The sequence below is a fragment of the Cottoperca gobio genome, chromosome 17 (genome assembly GCF_900634415.1).
Source record: "Cottoperca gobio chromosome 17, fCotGob3.1, whole genome shotgun sequence".
Taxonomy (NCBI): domain Eukaryota; kingdom Metazoa; phylum Chordata; class Actinopteri; order Perciformes; family Bovichtidae; genus Cottoperca; species Cottoperca gobio.
The window spans coordinates 10,334,204-10,353,929 of NC_041371.1; the positions used below are offsets into that span (position 1 = coordinate 10,334,204).

At 42.3% G+C, this 19,726-nt stretch overlaps 1 protein-coding gene across 2 annotated transcripts in view; it reads right to left on the reverse strand.

Moving 5' to 3' along the window:
- The window catches only part of tns3 (tensin 3), a 31,516-nt gene extending 12,523 nt beyond the window's left edge, over nucleotides 1-18,993 (reverse strand). Inside the window, exons 1-13 of one of the 2 annotated variants that reach the window (XM_029453612.1) lie at nucleotides 18,611-18,993; nucleotides 12,067-12,234; nucleotides 11,777-11,827; nucleotides 11,424-11,546; nucleotides 10,991-11,055; nucleotides 9,796-9,879; nucleotides 8,749-8,861; nucleotides 8,196-8,256; nucleotides 7,941-8,016; nucleotides 7,732-7,861; nucleotides 7,410-7,475; nucleotides 5,975-6,076; nucleotides 45-1,268 (exon numbers count right to left, since the gene is read on the reverse strand). In XM_029453612.1, the coding sequence (XP_029309472.1) occupies nucleotides 45-1,268; nucleotides 5,975-6,076; nucleotides 7,410-7,475; nucleotides 7,732-7,861; nucleotides 7,941-8,016; nucleotides 8,196-8,256; nucleotides 8,749-8,861; nucleotides 9,796-9,879; nucleotides 10,991-11,055; nucleotides 11,424-11,546; nucleotides 11,777-11,827; nucleotides 12,067-12,216 (2,245 nt within the window). In that variant the 5' untranslated portion in view covers nucleotides 12,217-12,234; nucleotides 18,611-18,993. The remainder of the gene's footprint in view (nucleotides 1-44; nucleotides 1,269-5,974; nucleotides 6,077-7,409; nucleotides 7,476-7,731; nucleotides 7,862-7,940; nucleotides 8,017-8,195; nucleotides 8,257-8,748; nucleotides 8,862-9,795; nucleotides 9,880-10,990; nucleotides 11,056-11,423; nucleotides 11,547-11,776; nucleotides 11,828-12,066; nucleotides 12,235-18,610) is intronic. The other variant, XM_029453613.1, reaches the window with a different exon arrangement.
- Between the last annotated feature and the right edge of the window lie 733 nt (nucleotides 18,994-19,726).

Genomic DNA, 19,726 nt, shown 5'->3' on the forward strand with positions numbered 1-19,726 from the left:
CACATCATCACCACCACCACACCCAGACTGTCTAACTGTCTTACCTGTTTGCTGTGTGTTTTTCAGGGTTGCGGCGTTACTATCGTTGAGTCTGAGATTGACGCCGTTCGAGCATTTGGACACTGAGCCGTTCGTGTGCGTCTCGCCGTTCCTCTTTATGGAACTGCCGTGGCTCGAAACCAGCATAAATGTGGGATCCAGGTCCATGATCAGCTGGTTGAGCTGGTCGATGGAGTTGTCAATGTCCATCGTTAGAGATTTGAACTCCTCGTCACGTTTGATGTTGTTGTTATTGTTTATAGTTGCCTGCTCCTTGTGTGGCGCTGTGTTTCTCAGAGCATCTGTCGTCATGTCCCTGGTAGGGCCCTGTGGTTCAGTGGGCAGGCCTGCTTTGGGTGAACTGCTCCCTTGCTTGTTCCCTTGATATCTTTCAGTATCGTTTCCATCCTCTGGCATGTAGATAAACTGTTGTGCAGCAACCATCTGCTGCTGGCGTACCCAGGACTGTGTGGAATAGCTTCCCTGTCTGTAGACGTGCTGCTTGGGCATAGGAGCGCTGCTGGGATTAGCGGTGGCCACAGAGTTGCTCCTGGAGCTCAGACAGCCCCTTCTAGTCTCAGCATAGGCTCTCTCATACTCCTCCATAGGAGGGGGTGCAGGGTGGTGGAGGTGGTGCTGGATTTGGCTTTGCTGCTCCTCTCCTCCAGGACTCCCAAAGCCATCGGACAGCAGGGAGTTCTGGCTGCTCTTGTGGCAGGAGGACGACAAAGTCCCTAAACTGTCCACACTGTGCAGATCATGACCTGTAATGACCTCGTCGTCCAGGATGTCCGTTTCCCTCTCTCGGGGTCTGGTGTCTCCGTTAATGTGCACCTGCGCTGGGACTATCTGCTGGATGACCACTCTGGGGCCTTGATCACCCATCTCCCCCAGTGAGGGCTCCTCAAGACCAAAGCCACTTAAAAGGCGCTTCAGCTGGACCTTTTCCTGCTGGCTGGGGCCGTGGTTAGGCCTGATGGTATTGGTGTTGCTGGTGGTGGTGGTAGTGGTGGTGGTGGTGTTGGTGACAGGTATAGGTGTGGGTCTGTCTGTCCACAGAGAAGTGCTAGACAGGCCTGAGTCGCTGCTGACAGAGAGGGCGTGGTCGCTGTGGTCAGGGCTGGAGGTGGCGGAGGTCGTGCGGGCCCCTCTGCCCAGCGTCGCCTCTCCCCCGCTGGGGCTCCTCTTGTTCGCCGCTTTGTCCTGGATTAGGCCTTGAGATCTTGGCGCTGCAAAATAGAAGAGACGCAGCGCTTCATACGATCAGCTGGTATGGGCACACATACACACAGAGACACACAGACAGCAGAGACTCACACAGACGGCACAACACCACAGACAAAACAAGACTCTTTTAACATGCACAGTCATGTCATCCCACAACCTCCATCATTCAGAATCCGTTACTGACAGAGCTCAACACTTACAGTCACACCTCACCTGACAAAGACAACATTCCAGACAATACAGAGCAAACATCAGACTATAAATAACTAGGACATTAAGACATTGTCAGAGAAAAACATGTGACTCAATAGAAGAAACAGATCATCTAATTAGATGTGTGAGAAAAAAGATCTTTAGTAGAATCACCCAAATTATTCAAATCCATCAATTTGATATTCTAATCCGAGGTATTTTTAATCATAGATATTCCTCTCATCTTGCCATAACAACTCCCACCAGGCCACAAGGGGAACTGCCAAGGTGCTAGTGTATGCAGCGTGTGCAGCAGACAAAGGTGTTCCACACGCTCAGGTTATATAATTGTTGGTAAATCCTCTGTATGCCGCTACAAGAGTCCGACGGCGGTGGATCTTCAGAGTCTGACCCCTACATTCCTCACCCTGCTGTGATTAAGCCACCCTACTCCCTCTCGCCTGCCCCTTGACCCCCAGCATATGTCCAAACAACCTCCTTAATCCTCAGAAGTAAAAGAAAAACAACAAAAGTCACTCATTTTGCAAAGGTGGGAGTCAAATCCATCACAAAAGAAAACAACGAAAATCAAGTTAAGCCTAGACTTACGCAAAATGAGGGCTGCAGTAGATGTGCGTGTGAGCAGCGTTGCCAAGTAAGTAAAACTTGCTATTTCACTGTCACTCTCTCCTCAACAAAAGAGAGCTGGAACATGACTCCTATGCTTCTCCCTCAATCTGCCACCTTAAGTACTTGCCTTTCAGTAAAACCATGACTGGAGGATCTGAATACCAGACACGCATGATAAAAGCTCCCCTTCCTCCTCCTCCTCTCCAAAAGCTCCTGTATGTATGGCTTGCCCGCCCCCCCCACCCCTGCTCACACAAACACACTAGTTGAACCTGCATCCGGCCTTGAGCAAACCTCGGCTCAGGCCTCCATGCAGGTCAGTTCCCGCCGGGATTTTCCAACAAATCCCTCTCGTAACATTCCTGTTGGCAAGGTGCAGGCAGGTTTTAAGACAGATGTTTTCCCTCAATGCTGGCCATCTTTCTCTACCTCTGTCACCCCTGTCATCATGCATCTTCCTGCTTTCCCTCCCCCTCATGGCCACCCATCTGTCTCAAGAAGAGAAATGTCTTACCTTCGCCGCCACTAGCAGGTAAGCACACAAGACAATCCCAGTCTCCGGGAAAACGCAACTTGCAGAGAAGAAGAGGCAGCGCAGACACACGAGAGCGGACATGGCTTTTAACCAGCAGATAATGGTCAGGGTCAAATCAAGAGATGTGAATAAATTGGCCCCTGCTTTCTCTGCTGAGAAGGTGAGAGTGTTTGCACTCTACACAAGGGGGGGGGGACCTTGAGATCTCCAAATAAGGGCAGAGGAATGTAAACAAGTGAGGCGGGGTTTAGTGGTGGAGGCGGGCTGGAGGAAAGCAGTAACCCGACCTCTTGCCCTGCATTAGGGGACTACCCCACTGGGGAGAGAGGGGGCGAAAAGGAAAAAAGAGGGAAAGAAAGAAAGAAAGAAAGAAAGGAAGAAAGAGAGGGCGGCCCAGAGGATCAGAGAGAAAAAACAACATTCCTGCAGCTCTAGACTTTTTTACTCTGTAAAAAGACACTTTTTAATTAAAGCAATCCTTGCCTTCTACTTGGAGCTCTGAAAAGCAGAAGCCAAGTTGTTTTTCTCTCACTCTTGTGTGTCATGAAATTGCATGCCTGCAGTCCTCATGAACAATATCGGCAAGAAACAGATGTGCCTTAAACTCAATTATGGGATTCGCCGATTGTTTTAAAAACTGTTTTACCTATGGGGATTACACTGACATTAACAAACCCATGAATGGTTAACCAAGTATGATCTTAGCTTAAGAAAATCAGTCAAACCATTTATATCTAGCATTCATCATGATGGTTGTTGTGGTAAGGTCAGTCCCTGAATAATCCACCAATTACAGTGCAGAGAGCGGCGAAACCAGAACCATTCCTCAAGCTGCTTTCGTATCACAGGAGGAGGTCTGGTTGTGTATGGATATGCAATTACCCAACCCTTCCCATTCCTTTTCAGTTACTACCATCCCGCACCTCCTGAATGCCAAAACCGTGAGTCTAAAGCATAATGATGATCATCATACTCATTTTCTTCCGCCCAAGCTTTTACATGTGCCTCCGATGTGTAGAGGACCGCCCTTTGGGAAATATATTTCTTACAATCCTGTGTACAAATTGTACAGGACATGCTGTACATACAGAAAACGTATAGGAGGAAAACTCCATTATGGAAGAGTTCAATTGCGTTTCTCATATATTGCTAGTGGTATCTTGTCATGCAGACAATTCGGAGATAACCATCACTGAGAATTCCGCCTCTACTTCAATAACATGAAGGTGAAGAAAGATTGAACAACCATATATATATATTTTTTTTTTCAACAGCAACATTTCCTTGCAGAAACAACGTCTCAGTTACTCTGGGCAATCCATAGAATGTGTTATTTTATCTTTTTTTCAACATTGATATTTTCAAGAAAAGTGTGTGGCAAGACCTGGACAACACAATACTTGTTCAGGAACATGGTTACATCTTAACGTAACATTTACTAACTGTAAATAGTTTATATTATAGGTTACGGTCACACGAACAGCTCAGCTTGTTATTGGTTCTTCCTTGGTTTTCCTCAGTTCATCTCCACGTCTGAATAACTCTCCAGTTTCCTTTCGATATAGACTGTCATTTTTGGATTTTTGGATTCTATTGTATAATTGAGCTATTAGATGTTTGATGTAAAGTTTTCTTTGGAACTTCATTCTACCAGAGATGTTGAGAACATGGTCAGGGAATAATCCAAGCCTTTTCTGGAAAGAGATGTCGGTGTTGATTTGTTGTGCCATTAGCCCCAAAAATGTACTTCCATTCACATACATTGTATTGAGGTGGCAGCATAAAGCTGAGAAACAGATATCACAAGATATCTGCAAAGCAATATACTGCTACAAGGAAGCAGAAAATAAAAAATATCCTGAGCAATTACCATTCAGCACACAGTTGTCATTTAAATATTCACTATCAGATACTCATTTCCGCAGTCAGCAGCTGTTAGCCAAGTTACACAACAGCCTACTTTGACAGTAAACTTAGGTAAACAACCTTTCTGGAAAAACAATCTTTTAAAATTCAACTCTTCCTTCACACATGGGGAGCAACACACACTCTCACTGGTGATTGACGAAAAGCCATTGAAGTAAATGAGGTTTTAATTTCAGAACCTTAGCACTACAGTGGCAAACGTTATTTAGGCTTCCTCCTCCTGACCAACCTCTGAGTGACAGCCTCTCAGAGTCAAACTGAGCCTGCCGGAGGACTGATGGTAAGTAGATGCAGAATTCCAACAAAGCTCCCAGTCTCCCGTCTAAGATGTAGTGTTTACATGAGAAAACAAAGCTGTAAATATCCCACATGAATGCTTTAGAATCAAGGCAAGAGAAAACAATTGCTCCTTTGTTAATGTATTTGCTTTGCTTTGATGAATTCTTAAATTTGAGCGTTTTACTCTTTCATTACATTCCCAGAGTTGCAAATAAAATTATATATGGACGTGTTGGGGTATTTGTAATGAAAATTAAAAACAAAAGCTCATTTTCATCAAGCTGAACTTAGCTTATAAAAGCACTCAATGAATACTGGGAAAGGGTGGATCTGTGTTTTAATGCTACCACCACGTCTCTCTATTCTGGGAGGTTGTTGTGAATTCTGTGGTTGAGTGGAGAGCAACAACCGCAGCTAGGACGGGACGCCCCGACAGGGTGGCTCTGAGTGTGAGTCTATGTGTGTCTGTGCAGGCACTAGTGAGAGTGTGTGTGTGTGTGTGTGTGTGTGTGTGTGTGTGTGTGTGTGTGTGATGGTTAAAGCATGCCTATTCATTTGATGAAACAACAAAAAAGAAATCTCTTGAGAACTAATTGCTCTTCTTCTGAACCCAGCATTCCCTACATACAACAACACTCCTCCCTATCCTTCACGCAGAAACAACACAAAAGGTCAATTTCAGCTTTCTTTTTCTCGCCATAATAAATATCTTGTTTCCATAGTGCCTTCCTGCCTCCCTGCCTGCCTGCCTGCGTTTTAAGTCCCACTCATGGGTAATAACTCCAGTTAGCAACGCTTACAACATAAACCAAGTTAGTGGAGACAGCGTGTGCACGTTAATGCAATCATACTGCAGTCGATCAACAAACAGAGCACAGGACCTGTCACACTGTGTTAATATCCTGCGAGAAAAAGAGAGCTGGGGTGTGTGTTTGTGAAACAGACAGAACACATTCAATACCGAAAAAAGTAACAAAGAGAGGAAAGGGGCCGTTTAATGTCCAAATAACAACCTTTGCATACTTCTTCCAATAATAAAACAGCCACATGTCATGTTTACTCAGAGTCTGATTCATTAAGCAGCCCCCTGCATAGCTATAAAGTCTTGTGAGTCATGTAGTGACTTATGCAGCGTAATAACTGTACCTTCACCATCACAGATGTTCTGGTAGGAGTCCCAGCGGATTAGAGGATCTGCTGTGTTGTAGTCCACAATAACATCCGCCCCATTCTGCCACCTGTCGGCACCTGGACCCAAAAATAACAATGTTGTTGAAACTGTGGGTGTTTTTTTTACTTTACAAGACAGGGAGCAGCAAAACATACTATTCATCATTATTTTATTGTAACAGCTGTTATGGCTCGAGGATGGAGAAAGACGGATCTGTCTTAGCAGGACATTTTTGTGTAAATATTTAGGGCTGAGCAATATTTTGATTTTATAAGCTTTTAGTGGAATTATATCACTATGGTATGATCATAAATGTTCACTTCATATCACCCCGTTCAGAAGATAATTTATATCAACAAACGTTACTATTCAAACACAAACCAGTAAAAACTAAATGTTCAGTTATTCCCTCATATTTCTATTTGACTTATTAGGTATAAGAGCTTCAAAGGAATAGTTTAACATTTTTGGGAAATACGCTTATTCACTCTCTTGATGAGTTGGATAAGAAGTTTAATACCTTTTACACATGTCACTATGCTAAATATGACACTACAGCCAGCAGACAGTTAGCTTAGCTTAGCATTACGACAGGGAAAAAAGGTGGAAACAGCTAGCTAGCCTCGCTCCAAAAAGGTAACAAAATCAGCCTTCAGCACTACAGCACGTCCAAAGTGTAAAAGAAAACATGTTGTGGTCGTAGTTTTACATTTTGGTTTTAGTAAGATTCAAACAAACCATATACATTGTGTTAATCAGTGCGCTTTAGAGGTAGTGGTTTTACAGTCTCTACGCTAAGCTAAGCTAAGCTAACTGTCTCCTGCCTGTACCTTCATATTTAGAACTCTCACAAATTGATATCGAGTGTTTCATCTAACTCTCAAGCAAACCTGTATGTCCCAACTATTCCTCTAAATATAGCCTAAGCATATCATTGGATAATAACAACAAATTAAGGTTTATTCAAGGTTTTGCTTTCACCCCTGATAATGCAGATTGAAATCACACCATATGGTTAGGGGGCAACAATGACTGGCAATATCACATGTTTTTTATCAAAAGAGCAACACCCTAGCCAACGTATTTTAATCAAGCTACAGGAATTGGGTTTGATAAACACTGAAAAACAAATATACACGTGCTGCACAGACACAGACCAACACAACATAGTTTCCCTCCTGTGGGGCTCTGGGGCAGCACATGCTGTGCTTCTTTACCTCTCTGTCAGCACACACTTCACACTACACTTCCCCTATGCAGCATTCCACATCCCTTCTCACCAGGGGGAAGAGGGGGAAGTACAGAGCACATGACAACATGAAGGGGAAAATGGAGAAAGCTCTCCGTGTGTGCTTTTCCAACTACCTCTCCCTGTAGCAACTTTTGGAAAATAAAGAGTAAGGAATCTACCTGGGATCTTCTCTGGTCCCTCGGAGAACACCAGCTCCACTTTACCATAATCTGCAAATCTGGGATCTGGAATGTAAGCACACAGGAATGTCATTAGTGTAGCCATTCACAAGTGGAAGGATGAATGGTGTCTGTAAATCTGCAAATAGGATTCTCTCAGTAGACGTAACATGTTTGGGATAAGAAGATTATTGGTCTCAAAGTGCCAGGTCTAAATTAAGTCCAGAGTGAGCCCTGCAGATGCTGCATGAAGCAGAGAAGTCGCAGTAAACTAGTGACGGCACGTTGAGACCTGCACTGAGATGTTATTTTTCAGGTTTACCTTTGTTGGCAGTCTCCATGTCTTCTTTTTCAAACATCAGGTTGTAGCCCTGCACTGCTCCCGTGTGGAACTGCATCCGGAAAATAACTTCACGTTCTGAAGTTACGTCACTGTTGTGATAGCATTTAATCTGCAAAAGATTACTACAATTAATACTGAAGTCAGAAACTCTGAGAAGGCATCTTGCTTTTTATTTTTTATTCTCCTACCATAATGTCTCCTTTTAGAAGCTGGGCAGGCTCCAGGGTGATGCATACACGGTCTCTGTGGCCTGGCCCAATGTGACTGAAACAAAAACAACAGAGAAGTGAGCCAGAGTTTGGAAGCGATCACAGATATTTACAGAAAGCAGTAACTCTGAATTAAAATCAGCACCAAAGTAAGTAAAACAGGACATTGCTTTGATGTATTCCAATATTCTTTGAAGTAAACAAATTACTGTACCACATGTGTAGGCTACTTACTAGATTCCAGATGAATACACTGCTTGCATTCCCTGGTAAACCTTGATGTACGGACGACACACTGAAAACAATATAAGAATTCACAAATAAATAAATGTTCCAAGTTCACCGATAGCATGAACTTTAGTAGCCTGTTAGGTAAGATGTTCACATGTTCCCCAGATTGTTTTGCTCACAGCAAGTGTGATAAGCTGTTGTTGTGAGAAAGGGATTTCAGCTCCACGATGTCACGAAGACCTCTGTTGTTTCAGTAAAATTAGTGAAAACAGCAATTTACATGCAAACATGGGTGTGAATTCCCATGAGTTTACTGGGAACCCATAAAGAACTTCTTCTCCTCAGTTGTGTTTGTGTAAGTGCCTCTATCTGTCTGAGCATGCATGTGTGTTGGAAAAAGAGAACGATATAAAAAGTACAGATAAGTCTCCATCTTGTTTACAGCTCCAACTCTGATGTGGTTGTGTCTGGGTTCTTTTATGCCGTCATGGTGGCAGCGACTGTTTTTTCATTGGGAGTAGCAGCTGTGTACAGTGGTAAACAAAATGAGTTTAACCTCCTGTGGCGTCGAAGTTTGGGATCCCGTGAAGGATGACGCAGTGCAGGAACAAGGGTGAGGCATTGATCTTCATGGATCCACTCAGAAGACTGTTGAGGATCCAAACATATCTGAAATGAAAGCAAAGAGGTGGATGTAAATAACTATATAGTATTCCCATGACAAACAAACATGCTAAATATGCTATTTTTATTTTTTAGGGCAGTCCAAAATGTCTCAAGTATTTGTTTTTATCAGATATTAACTGATCACAACTTTTAATTCTTTTTAAGTTATTTTAAGTTCTTTTAAGTTCTTAGAACGATGCTTGTGGTAAAGGGGTACTCCAAATTAAAATCCCTAGTATGGGTCCATCTCTACAAACACTGGATCCTACACTTCCCATAATGCAACTTGATGATGTTTTTTTCATTAGACCATCCCCTGCCTGGCAAATGTTCAAGTCTTTCAAACTGAATCTTCTTGTTTGTAACTCAGGAATTTCATAAAAACATGTTAATCTCCGAGCCCAAACTGAGATAACCCTGGTGACATCACTATGACATCATCAGGGTTATTTTTCTCTCCAGTCTTTATGCAAAGCTTAGCTTCATATTTAATGTACAGACATGAGACAGACCTTCTCATCTAGCTCTGGGCAAGAACTGTTCCTTTAAGACAACATCTAACATTTGAGTTTGGCCTCTTTTGTTCAATGAAAACATGTTTATATTCCTTATACAGTAGCAAAGTATTGCAAAAAGTATTATCTTGCTTTTGGTACCATAACCCAGGTATCAAATCTGCACCGGTATTAAGACATTTTAATGGCTACCCAGCGATACTAATATGGGCACCATGGGGTCCCATTCTCATTACAATGATCCACAATTAGTGAACGAACATACTAACAGCACTTGGGACATACAAAGTGTTGTATTGAATCAGGTGGGTCTGGGACATGCATGTGTTTGGATGTGGGTCAACTGAAGCACCAGTCAAACAACGCACGAATAGACGCATCGACTGCTACACAGAAGGGTGTGTTCGAGTTTTGGGTCTTACCGTTTCTGCGAGGGTGTCATCAGAGCTGAGACCTTATCATCGTAGTATTTCCTCATCGCAAAGCGGTCCAACGCCTGATCAGCACTTTGAGGGAGACAGTGAGACACATTAAACACTTTAGGTAATTATGACTCAAGAGAGAGATTACACTCTGCTGCTCTATAATTGAATGGTAGTAACCCTAACTTAAATTAGGACAACACACACACACACACACACACACACACACACACACACACACACACACACACACACACACACACACACATGCATACACATGCATAATGGACAAGAGTGAAAGTCACCGGAGAGACAGGGGATTCCAGCAGAGAGGAAGAGAATGCCAGCCTTAAGTAAACACGGAGGGGGAGAGGAGGACAGAGAGAGGCCAGAGTGTGTGCACAGCTCTGCTATTCAGACAGACCTAAAACCAACAGGCGCTGGAGCCTTTCACCACAGCTCTGTTTCTCTCTCGTCGGCCCTCTTCCTCTGCTCTCCCCCCCTCCATGAATCTATTCCATTGTAAATCTGCCTCATTGTTTTCCTATCTCTTCCTCTACCTCTTTTTTGCCCTCTGTCTTTCACATTCGCCTTACCGACCCGGTGTTCCTCAAACACTAAGGGAAGCAGAGGCTAAATCGAAGGCCGATGTGTTCTCATGCCACAATGACTGCTGTGTGCAGAAAGGATCTACATAGTGGCATAACACCAGGCAGCTTCTCCTAATGTTTGCTGCGGTTCTTTACTTTAGGGCTTAGACAATGACAATGGTTTGAAAATTTGAATCGGTTTTCTTCACGATGAATAGATTTCATGAAACTGACACTGTGGCCAGAAGCTATTACAGCAACTGACATGTTTCCAGGTTGATTCATGCAATTCAATACGGGGTGATTCATGGCTTAAAGTTGTGCGGTTTCCCTTTGGACTTTAAAGCAGTGACTTTTCTTTGACTCACTCTCTGAATATCCTTGACCGCAAATCAAAGCAGGTAAATAAATCAGCCGTGGTTAGAAAATGACTTTTTTTTGTGGTCTACGGAGTGAGTCTTCATAAACTGTTGTGGGTAGTTGACAGCGTTGGCTTCCAACAACGAGCGGGAACATCCATGTTATGATAGATCCTGAGTTCAGAGCAAACAACGACATTTTTATAGAAACGGCACACTAAGAATGTGACACATAGTAGTGGTTACCTGGCTGACACGTCAGTGAAATGCACAAAGGATGAGATGACTACACCGATTCGACCCTTGCCGCCCTGAAGAAACAAGAGAAGACAGGAGATGATTCACTACACATTAATGTGTTTAAATATTGATTTTTGACCTATTGTGAGTGATGAGGTCATACATAAAGACATTCATTTCTGCCAAAGTTAGAACTTTATTGGTTATTTCACACATCTGTATCTATGAAGTGGGCATGGCTAATTAAGAAAAAGGCTTGCAATTGTTTTTATATCAGAATATGATGTCATGAATATTCAACGTCATAGAGAAATACTTAAAATACTAAAGTTTCAGAAATGTGTAGTGACAAAATAATCATATCGTTAATAAATCTGGAGTAATTGGTACAGTATTAATACAAAACTACAGCTGATACAACACAACCGTAGAAGCTCACCCTGCAGTGTATAACCACCACATGAAGGGGGTCAGCATTGAGCCAGCTCTCCATGGCCTTACAGATGGTGCAGATCTTATCCAGAGGTGGAGCGTGCATGTCCGGCCAGCCTGTATCTAAAGTCTAAAAACAAATCACTCACTGTAAACAGATACAGTAGTGCTCTATACAGCTAAGCATTACCAATCAATATTAGACTGTCTTTGGTAGCTGGTTAGACAGAGCTGATTAAAAAAGACTTTAAAAAATTGGAATAAATTGTATTTGTGATTTTCCAAACTGATATTGATATACTGATCCTGCTAGGATTTCATTAGCTTATTGTATAGATGACACAGTAAAGGTAAACTTACCTTTGGGTTCATTTTAGTGAGATCATGTCTTTTCTCTGACAGGTTGATAATCTAAAGAGAATATATAACAAAGCCAAATGACTTAAAATGTTTTCTATAAGAATACTGCATTCTGCTTTAACCCTGAGTCTTACATTAGCATGAGTGAAAGATGCACTGTGAACTCTGAGATCAATACTCTCATGTCAATATGCCATGAAAGCTCATCAGCTCTGACATCAATACTGTTTTTTGCACTTTTGGCACATTTCAAGGTGAGACAAGAGAGCAGCACACAAACGAGCACTGACCAGGTAATTATCGGCATGCTTGGACTTGAGCATTCGCGTGACATCCTTCAGGTTGTGAGAGTAAATCTCCTCTGTGCAACCCCGGGGGAAGGACACGGCGATGATACGTTCTGTGATGTACGTCAGGTCAAGTTCATATCCCTCCTCCATGCTGAATCTTGGGTCTTCCTGTTGAAAACATCAAAGCAGAGACACAGGTGGCTCAGGCCCTTTAATAACCTCAAACCCTTCCCAGGTAAAGCCGGTGACTTTGCCGTCAATAACTTTGAGTCAATATTTGGTGGTCAAAGTCCTCAGCTTTAGTCATTGTGTCCAAGTTGGCCACGGATATCTTTAGAGATCGACCTCAGCTCCAGATTGTATTACAGAGGGTGTCTTGTTTGCACAGAAACGGTCAACAGTGTGAGTCACTCAAACACCGTACTGGTTGAAACGAGACAATATGACAAGGGCTTTCTAACATGCGAGAGATGAGTGACGCTTATCTTCACTGCAAAAAGAGATTTAGTGCAGTGGTTTCAAAAGATTGAACACCAGCAATCTAGCACCCAATATCACTCAGTCGGAGCAACAGTGACAAAGACAAAAAACAACAACTTTCAAACAATTCCGGTTAGAACCAGTTGCTGTAAATCCCTGAGTGATGGCGTGTCCCTGTGACCTCATTGCCATGCACTTCCTGCAGTGGTAGTCTGGAGAGAGCCTGTCTCACCCCACCACATCCACAGACACATCCCTTATTCTCCTATCTAGTCATCTCTGTATGCTCTGTGCGGGTCGTTAGCCGTATAATAGAAAAGTGTTGCCTGCGGCCATCACTAGTGCTGACGCTATTAGTCGATTCATCAATAAATCAAACAAACTATTTTTTTTTATCGAGTGAACATGCCAAATATGTTTGGTGCTGCTTCCAGCTTATTATTTATGAGCATTTGCTGCTTCTCTCTATTTGTTATACGATTTTAAAATGAATAAATTCAGGTTTTTGAAAGTTGGTGCGACAAAACAAGCAATTTCAAGTTGTCATTTTAGTATTAAAGGAAATTACGACTATAGAATAACGAAATTAATTATTCTAAAAAGTACTTAAATACTTAATATCTATGAAAAAACATATATATTGTTGGACTGACTCATCAATATTAAATGTATTATATTATTTATTATACTGTACTCATATTTTATTCAATTGTATATGTAATATTGCTGTACTATAATGTATATTATGTTAATATGCTGTTTTATTACATTATATAATATATCATATTTCTATATTAATACAGACAACACTAAGTATTATGACTTGATCATATTTCATATTATTCTGATGTATGCTGTTATAGTGGGACAATGTGTGTACTGTGTGCACACTGCTTGACTTGTTGAATTATCTTTTATAGTTCCTATTTTTACTTCTCTTTTTATCTGTACTTATTATTATTATTGAATTATTTAAAAATATTAGATTACCGTCGATAAAGCAAAGCAAAGCAAATCCTACCTTTCGACTGAGCCAGAATTAGGCTCACTGAACAACTGAACTCGACTAGCGTGTAGAAATTGTAAGAGATAACAGATCAATAGAGCTTGATAAATGTTTCAGATTTTACACAAACAATCACACACACACACACACACACACACACACACACACACACACACACACACTCTCAGAAACACATTCCTGAAGCTGCCAAAGATATCATCATCCTTCTTGAATGACTCCGAATGTTTGTTGTGATTAAACGATCCACAGTCAAGAATGTGTCCGTCAATTAAGTCAGCAACGACTGCAGGCTGCAGCCCGACACTTTGAAGGGGGCCAGAGAGGGAGCCATAAACCAGGGACAGTGTAGCTCGGCTTAAACCAACCCTCAGAGCGGAATGAAAGAGGCCATGTGTATGAAGAGGTCATCACTCGGGGGAAACAGCGCTGGGTGTTTTGTGCGTGTGTGTGTGTGTTGGTGGAGGTGGTGAGAGCGGGGTGGGTGGGGGGTCCCCGGGGATTGTTGGAATTAATGGCGGGGTTAGTCTATTTCCCCTGAGAAAAAACTGTTGACTAATGGGAAATTAATGAACAGGTCGGCCAGTACTTAGGCACTGTGTCTCTGCAGGGCAGGGGCATGGGAAGAAGGCTTAGTAATGTTTTGGAAGTGTCAAAGTACTCTGCTAACTAGAGATGGGAAGGATATCTAACCTACACTTAACCTCCATGTGACCCAGGAGTGTGAAAAGGGGTTACTTCATTCATTTGATGTATAAAGAATGTTTTGTAAAGTTTCACATTTTGCATCTTGCTTAGAAAGCAAATAAGCTTTAAAAAGTCAACATATTAAATAACTGATTACATAACTAATTTCAAGGTAACTAAACGAAAAATAAATAAAGATTTCAACCAAATTAAAATAAAACCCATGAGGATGCACAAAAGCAGCTAATATCACATTAACTATCACATCCTTTTCCTACCAGACCTCTCATTTCTCCCACTCATCATTCAAGCTAACATGAGCGACTTGCCCCAGCACGCACTAAAGATAATTGGTCTTTAATTTGCAGTGACTGCTTTTGTTCCTGGTTTGAGGCGCAGCATTAGCTCACAAAGGCAGAATAAGCAGTGCCAAGGAACTCAAATCCTGAGCCCACCCATGGCACTGGGAGAGCAAGGCTGGTAGAGGAGCAGGGTAGGCAGAGAGATCAGAGAAAATGTGTTGCCAGGTCTACTGTGAACAAGCTGCGACAGGTTTACTGAGGTCAGGATGTTGGGGGATTAGGGTGTGTCTGGCTCCCCCAGCTCCAACCCCTGCAGGTAAGAGCTTGACTAGGTTGCATGGGTGCTGTCAGCCACGTTGACACATGCATGACCATCACTTGGAACCGGCTCCAAATGCCTTTATATCAAATACCCGGAACAACGCTGAAAATAAATTAATCAAATATTCCACTTATGCGTAAAAGAGATGCGGGGAAGGCGGAGCGGGAAGGCATAATAAAGTGCTGGGATGAAGCCTGTTTCTATTTCAGGAGCCACACCCTTCACCTGGCCCTTGGGTCTACTACAGTATGGAATCTTCCATTTTGTAGGAGCAGGTGAACCACGAGATGAAAGAAGACGGCATCATGAAACAGGACATAAACCTCAGAAAGAACCGTCTCAGAAATCCAGACACCAGTTAGTCAGACCCCAAGGGTTAAATCATGTGAACAGTGACATCATAGTTGTTTTCATTTTTGAGTCCACTGTGGTGACAACAGTTGGCAAAAAAAAAAATTTTTGCATCCTTGTCTTTCACAAATAATAAAGACTCTCCCGAGCCTGGGGTTGAGCCACAGCAACCAAATTAATTCACGCCAAAGTTTGTTTGTATGTTCGGTTGCTACATGTCTACAGGCGGGGGAGCCTGTATTTTCCGTTAGCGATTTCAGTGTGGCCATCACAGTGCAGATTGCTTTTGCATATATTTGTACGAGCCAGTGGAAGATGAAACACAGAGTCGAGACTCTTGGTTAAATGCCGGAAGGTATAAAACAAGTTTAAAAAAAAAAAAAAAAAGGTAAAGGAAGCGCATATTCTTTCAAAGACAAGCAAGTCATGAGATGAGGATATCAACACTACTGCAAGTTAAGCTGTAAATTAATATTTTCTTTTTGTTATCAATCAATGTATCAGTTCTTTTTTTGATTCAATGTTTAGTTTGTAAAATGTCCAAACAATAACAAATGCTCATCACAAGTTACGAACAAAGTCCACCAATTGTCTCAAAGCCAAAAAAAGTATGAAATGTTATTTTATAATGTAATCTGTAATCTTTATATTAAGGAAGCTGCAACAACCAAAACTTTAGTTTTACCAGATAAGAGATTTAAACCTGCCCCATCGACTAATCCATATTCAAATGCTTAGATTGCAACTTAGTAAGAGATGTGACATGTTTTAAATCAATTAAAGAAAGCTCAAATGTCCACAAACATTATGCCTGCACACATATGAAAGCAATCAAGACATCCCTTCCCCCATTCACACTCCAAAAGCAAACTAAATTGCTTCTGTTGGCTCCATCTTCTAGTGTATGATTGACATGTTTTGGCAACAGCCTCCATTTTATAACAACGTATATCTTTGCAGGTCCATTAAACTGAAATTATGTGCATGAAATGAAAAATGAGTGCACTGATATTCCTCAGAGTCCCAAACCTCAACTCAACACAAACGTTCTCTGGTACAGACTGCAGCGCTGCTACAGCTACGGTTAGAGGTTGAATTCAGAGAGGGGTGATAAAGCTCATCCAACCCAGCGTGTAGGAGCTGGCTCTGTTTTGCACCTATGGAAAAAGCTGCTACACACTTCTGCCTCTTGGGAGACTCTGGACAGATTAATGATCTCCTAAACTGTTTGTCTGCAAACCTGAGTAACACCTTAAGTGCCATAAATGCTTCAGGAAGTCTGGCTGCCTGCGGGTGGGGGGGAAGGGGGGTGGGGGAGAGTTCTGGATGGTAAAATGTTGTTTTTTTACATTTTTTACTAAATGTAGCTATATATTGTTTTCTACTAGCTTTATTTCTTTGTTTTCCCAGCACATGAAAAGGACTATTCCTGCACTGTTTACCACTCAATCAGATGACAGGAGTTGTGCCACCAGAACAGATTTGTTTCTTAGCCCCCACTTGGTATTTAGCATTCACATCTAATAGCCACCTAATAACCTTGATACCATCAGCTTCACTGTTCCAAAACGCCCTGTATGCATACTTGGCACGAGCGCATGCCTCATACTGCGGGATAACATGTCCACAGTGACATAACAGGCTGGTTGAAGGGCCCGGAGAGAGACAAGGCCACAGTTTGTTCTGGCCTTTTCCTGTCAGGGGGCTCTATATGTTGTGGCTTTGTCACACGTTCACTGCTGAAGAACTGAAATAAACAAAACCATGAGAACTATTGGAAAAAAAAAGAAAAAAAAGCACAGAAGGTGGGAGCTGGTTATTTTTAGTACGTTTATTTGGTAACCTTGGAACTCTAACGTGTATTTGTCGCACATTTTCACGAGGTATGTTGAAGGGAATAAAAAATGACGGCCCTTAGCAAATCTGTGCACCCTTAAGGCTCCTAAAAGTACTCCCTAATTACCATTTTCTATCCCAAGGTCATAGTGGAATGCGTTCCAAAATGGATTACGTTCCCACTCTCGCTCTCTCATTCCCTCAATCTCTTTTTTTCTTTCCTCTCTTTCTTGCCGTTCTCTCCCCTTTATTGCTTCCATTCTCCTTCCTTCTTCAGGTCTCCTTCTCTCCATTTAATAGCTTACACATGTCAGCCAAGTGGCCGTGGCACAGCCGTGACAAAGTGAAATGCCCCAGTGCTCCGTCCCATGCTGTTCCTCCCAGGGTTAGATCACAGTGTTCTGCTTACAGTACACAACCCCAACCCTCTGCCAACCCACCTGTCCAAACCACACTACCAGGATCCCCATTCATCTGTCACCCTGCCAGTCCTTTGTAATTACCGCCTGACACTTTGGGTTTCTGATGCACGTTTCTTGTTTGCCTTAAGGGGCAAGATATCGTTCATACGACTCTGACCTCAAGATAGAACCACCAACAAAAGCTATAATTGCCACTTCAAAAATGTTTCTCCTGTCTCACTGGGTCTGTAATTAAAGCTAATCTTGAAAGAGTTTAGCCTTCAAAATGTTTCGAACAACCTGCATGGTTTATGTTGCTTGACAGAAAGAGTGTGTAAATGCAGGTGTGTGTCTGATTCTCAAGGGAGGGACTGATATTCAGGTGAAGATGGTTGTAGTTGTTGTGATGCAAGGATGTTTGTACATGTCATCAACAATGGCTGTCTGAGAAGCATAGCCCTAGGGCCGCAAATACCACGCAGCAGCTGTAGCTCAAAGAAAAAAGCCATACTCTTGATCTGATTGTCTCCATCATTTATCCACTGACTGGGAGACAATCAACAAATGGTTTCTTTTGGAACTATGTACTGGGTGCAAGTCTTCCACAAGAATGGCCCCATATGTTTCACATTATAAAAAGGTCTCCTCTACACCAGAGCCCACAACAGCAAGGAACCCTAAATTATAGCCATAGCAAAACACAGTTTATTGAGGAAGACATTTAAAAGCTAAAAAGACCCAGAGTTCAAGCCAAGCTTTAGGGAGTTCAATTCAAAGGCTTCAAATAATACTCTTTCACATTGAAAAAGAAAAAGAAAAAAAGTCACAAGATCAGTGCTGGGTCAGTTTGAATGAGTCCCTTCTCTGTCTTCACAGTGCTGCTGGAGGAGCTGGAGCACAAACACAAGTTTTACTAGGACTCGGAGCCAAAGTAAATACAGAGAGCGGTTCCTTCTTTTGCACTTTGAATAAATGAGCAAACTCAATGAAATGTGACTAAGCAAAGTGCTAAAGAGAAGGAAAAAAAATGAACAACAGTGTGTGGAAGTCTAATCCTGCTCTTAAGTACTGACCAGCCCAACTTTAAAAAATCCTCCCTGATGATGATTGACCGAGGAAAAGTTCACACACCGTGCCTTACCTTTTCAGACTGAAAGCGAGAACTTTGATTCTTCTTCTTTTTTCTCCTCTGTGTCCCTTTGTCAGTCCGAGCTGCAGAAAGAGAAAGAGTGGGGTAAAGTCCTGATCAAAGAGCCCTCATCCCGTCATACAGGCTTAGTGCAGGCTGAGAGGCTCATTTTCCTCTGCTGGAATGTGCTCTCAGCTGGACCCGGTGCTCTGCTCGGCCTTTTCTGTGGCTGCTGGTGATAAAATGGAAGCTTTTGCTCGGTTCCTGAACTGCTGCTGCTTCTGCTGCTCAGCCCCCCAGCACACTTCCTCCAGTCCGGGCTGCCGCTGCAGCCGCCACAAGTCCTGGCATGGGATAGTCCTCCCACTGCTCCGTTAGGGCTGTCTCCCTTGTTCCCTCCCCCTTCCACCCTACCTCCCCTCTCTACGGCCTCCTCTCGCTGCCTGTCTCCATTTGTTCTCACCCTCACCCTTCACACGCAGACGGATACTTCCTCCAGCCACCCCCAAGTCATTTTGTATGGGAATAAGTACAATTATAGAAGTTGAATATACCGGTAGGCTATAGCAAAAACAGACAGCGCCGCAGAGAGTTGCGCAGACGCACCATTTATTTACGTTGCTTGATTTTGCATAATCCTACAGTGGCCTACATCACCAAACAAAGCTGTATCAAGTCAGTTTTATTCATGAACCCCAAAATCACAATGTGCCTCAAATGGCTTTAATACCCATCATGTTTATGTTAAAAACTATGTGAATATTTCAAATAGTTTTACTGTGGTTCAATATATGTATTGGCAACAATTGAGTTGGGTTTACCCTAATGCACTGTATAAGTATAATGACTTCATAAATAATTGCTTTTTGTTTGAATGATAATATGCATTAGGTCTATCCATTGTAATATAATATCTGAATCTCCAGTGGTGTCTGGATACGCATTTAAATTATCTTTAGGCAATAAGAGAAACTTGCTTGATCATTTATATGTATTGCTTGGTTAAATAATACCCATGTTTATTCACATATATAGATTTATATGATGCATGATTATCATATTATATCAGGTCTGCATTGCAGGTTGTTCAGTCCGTAACAGTCTTGCTATATTAGCCTATATTATAAT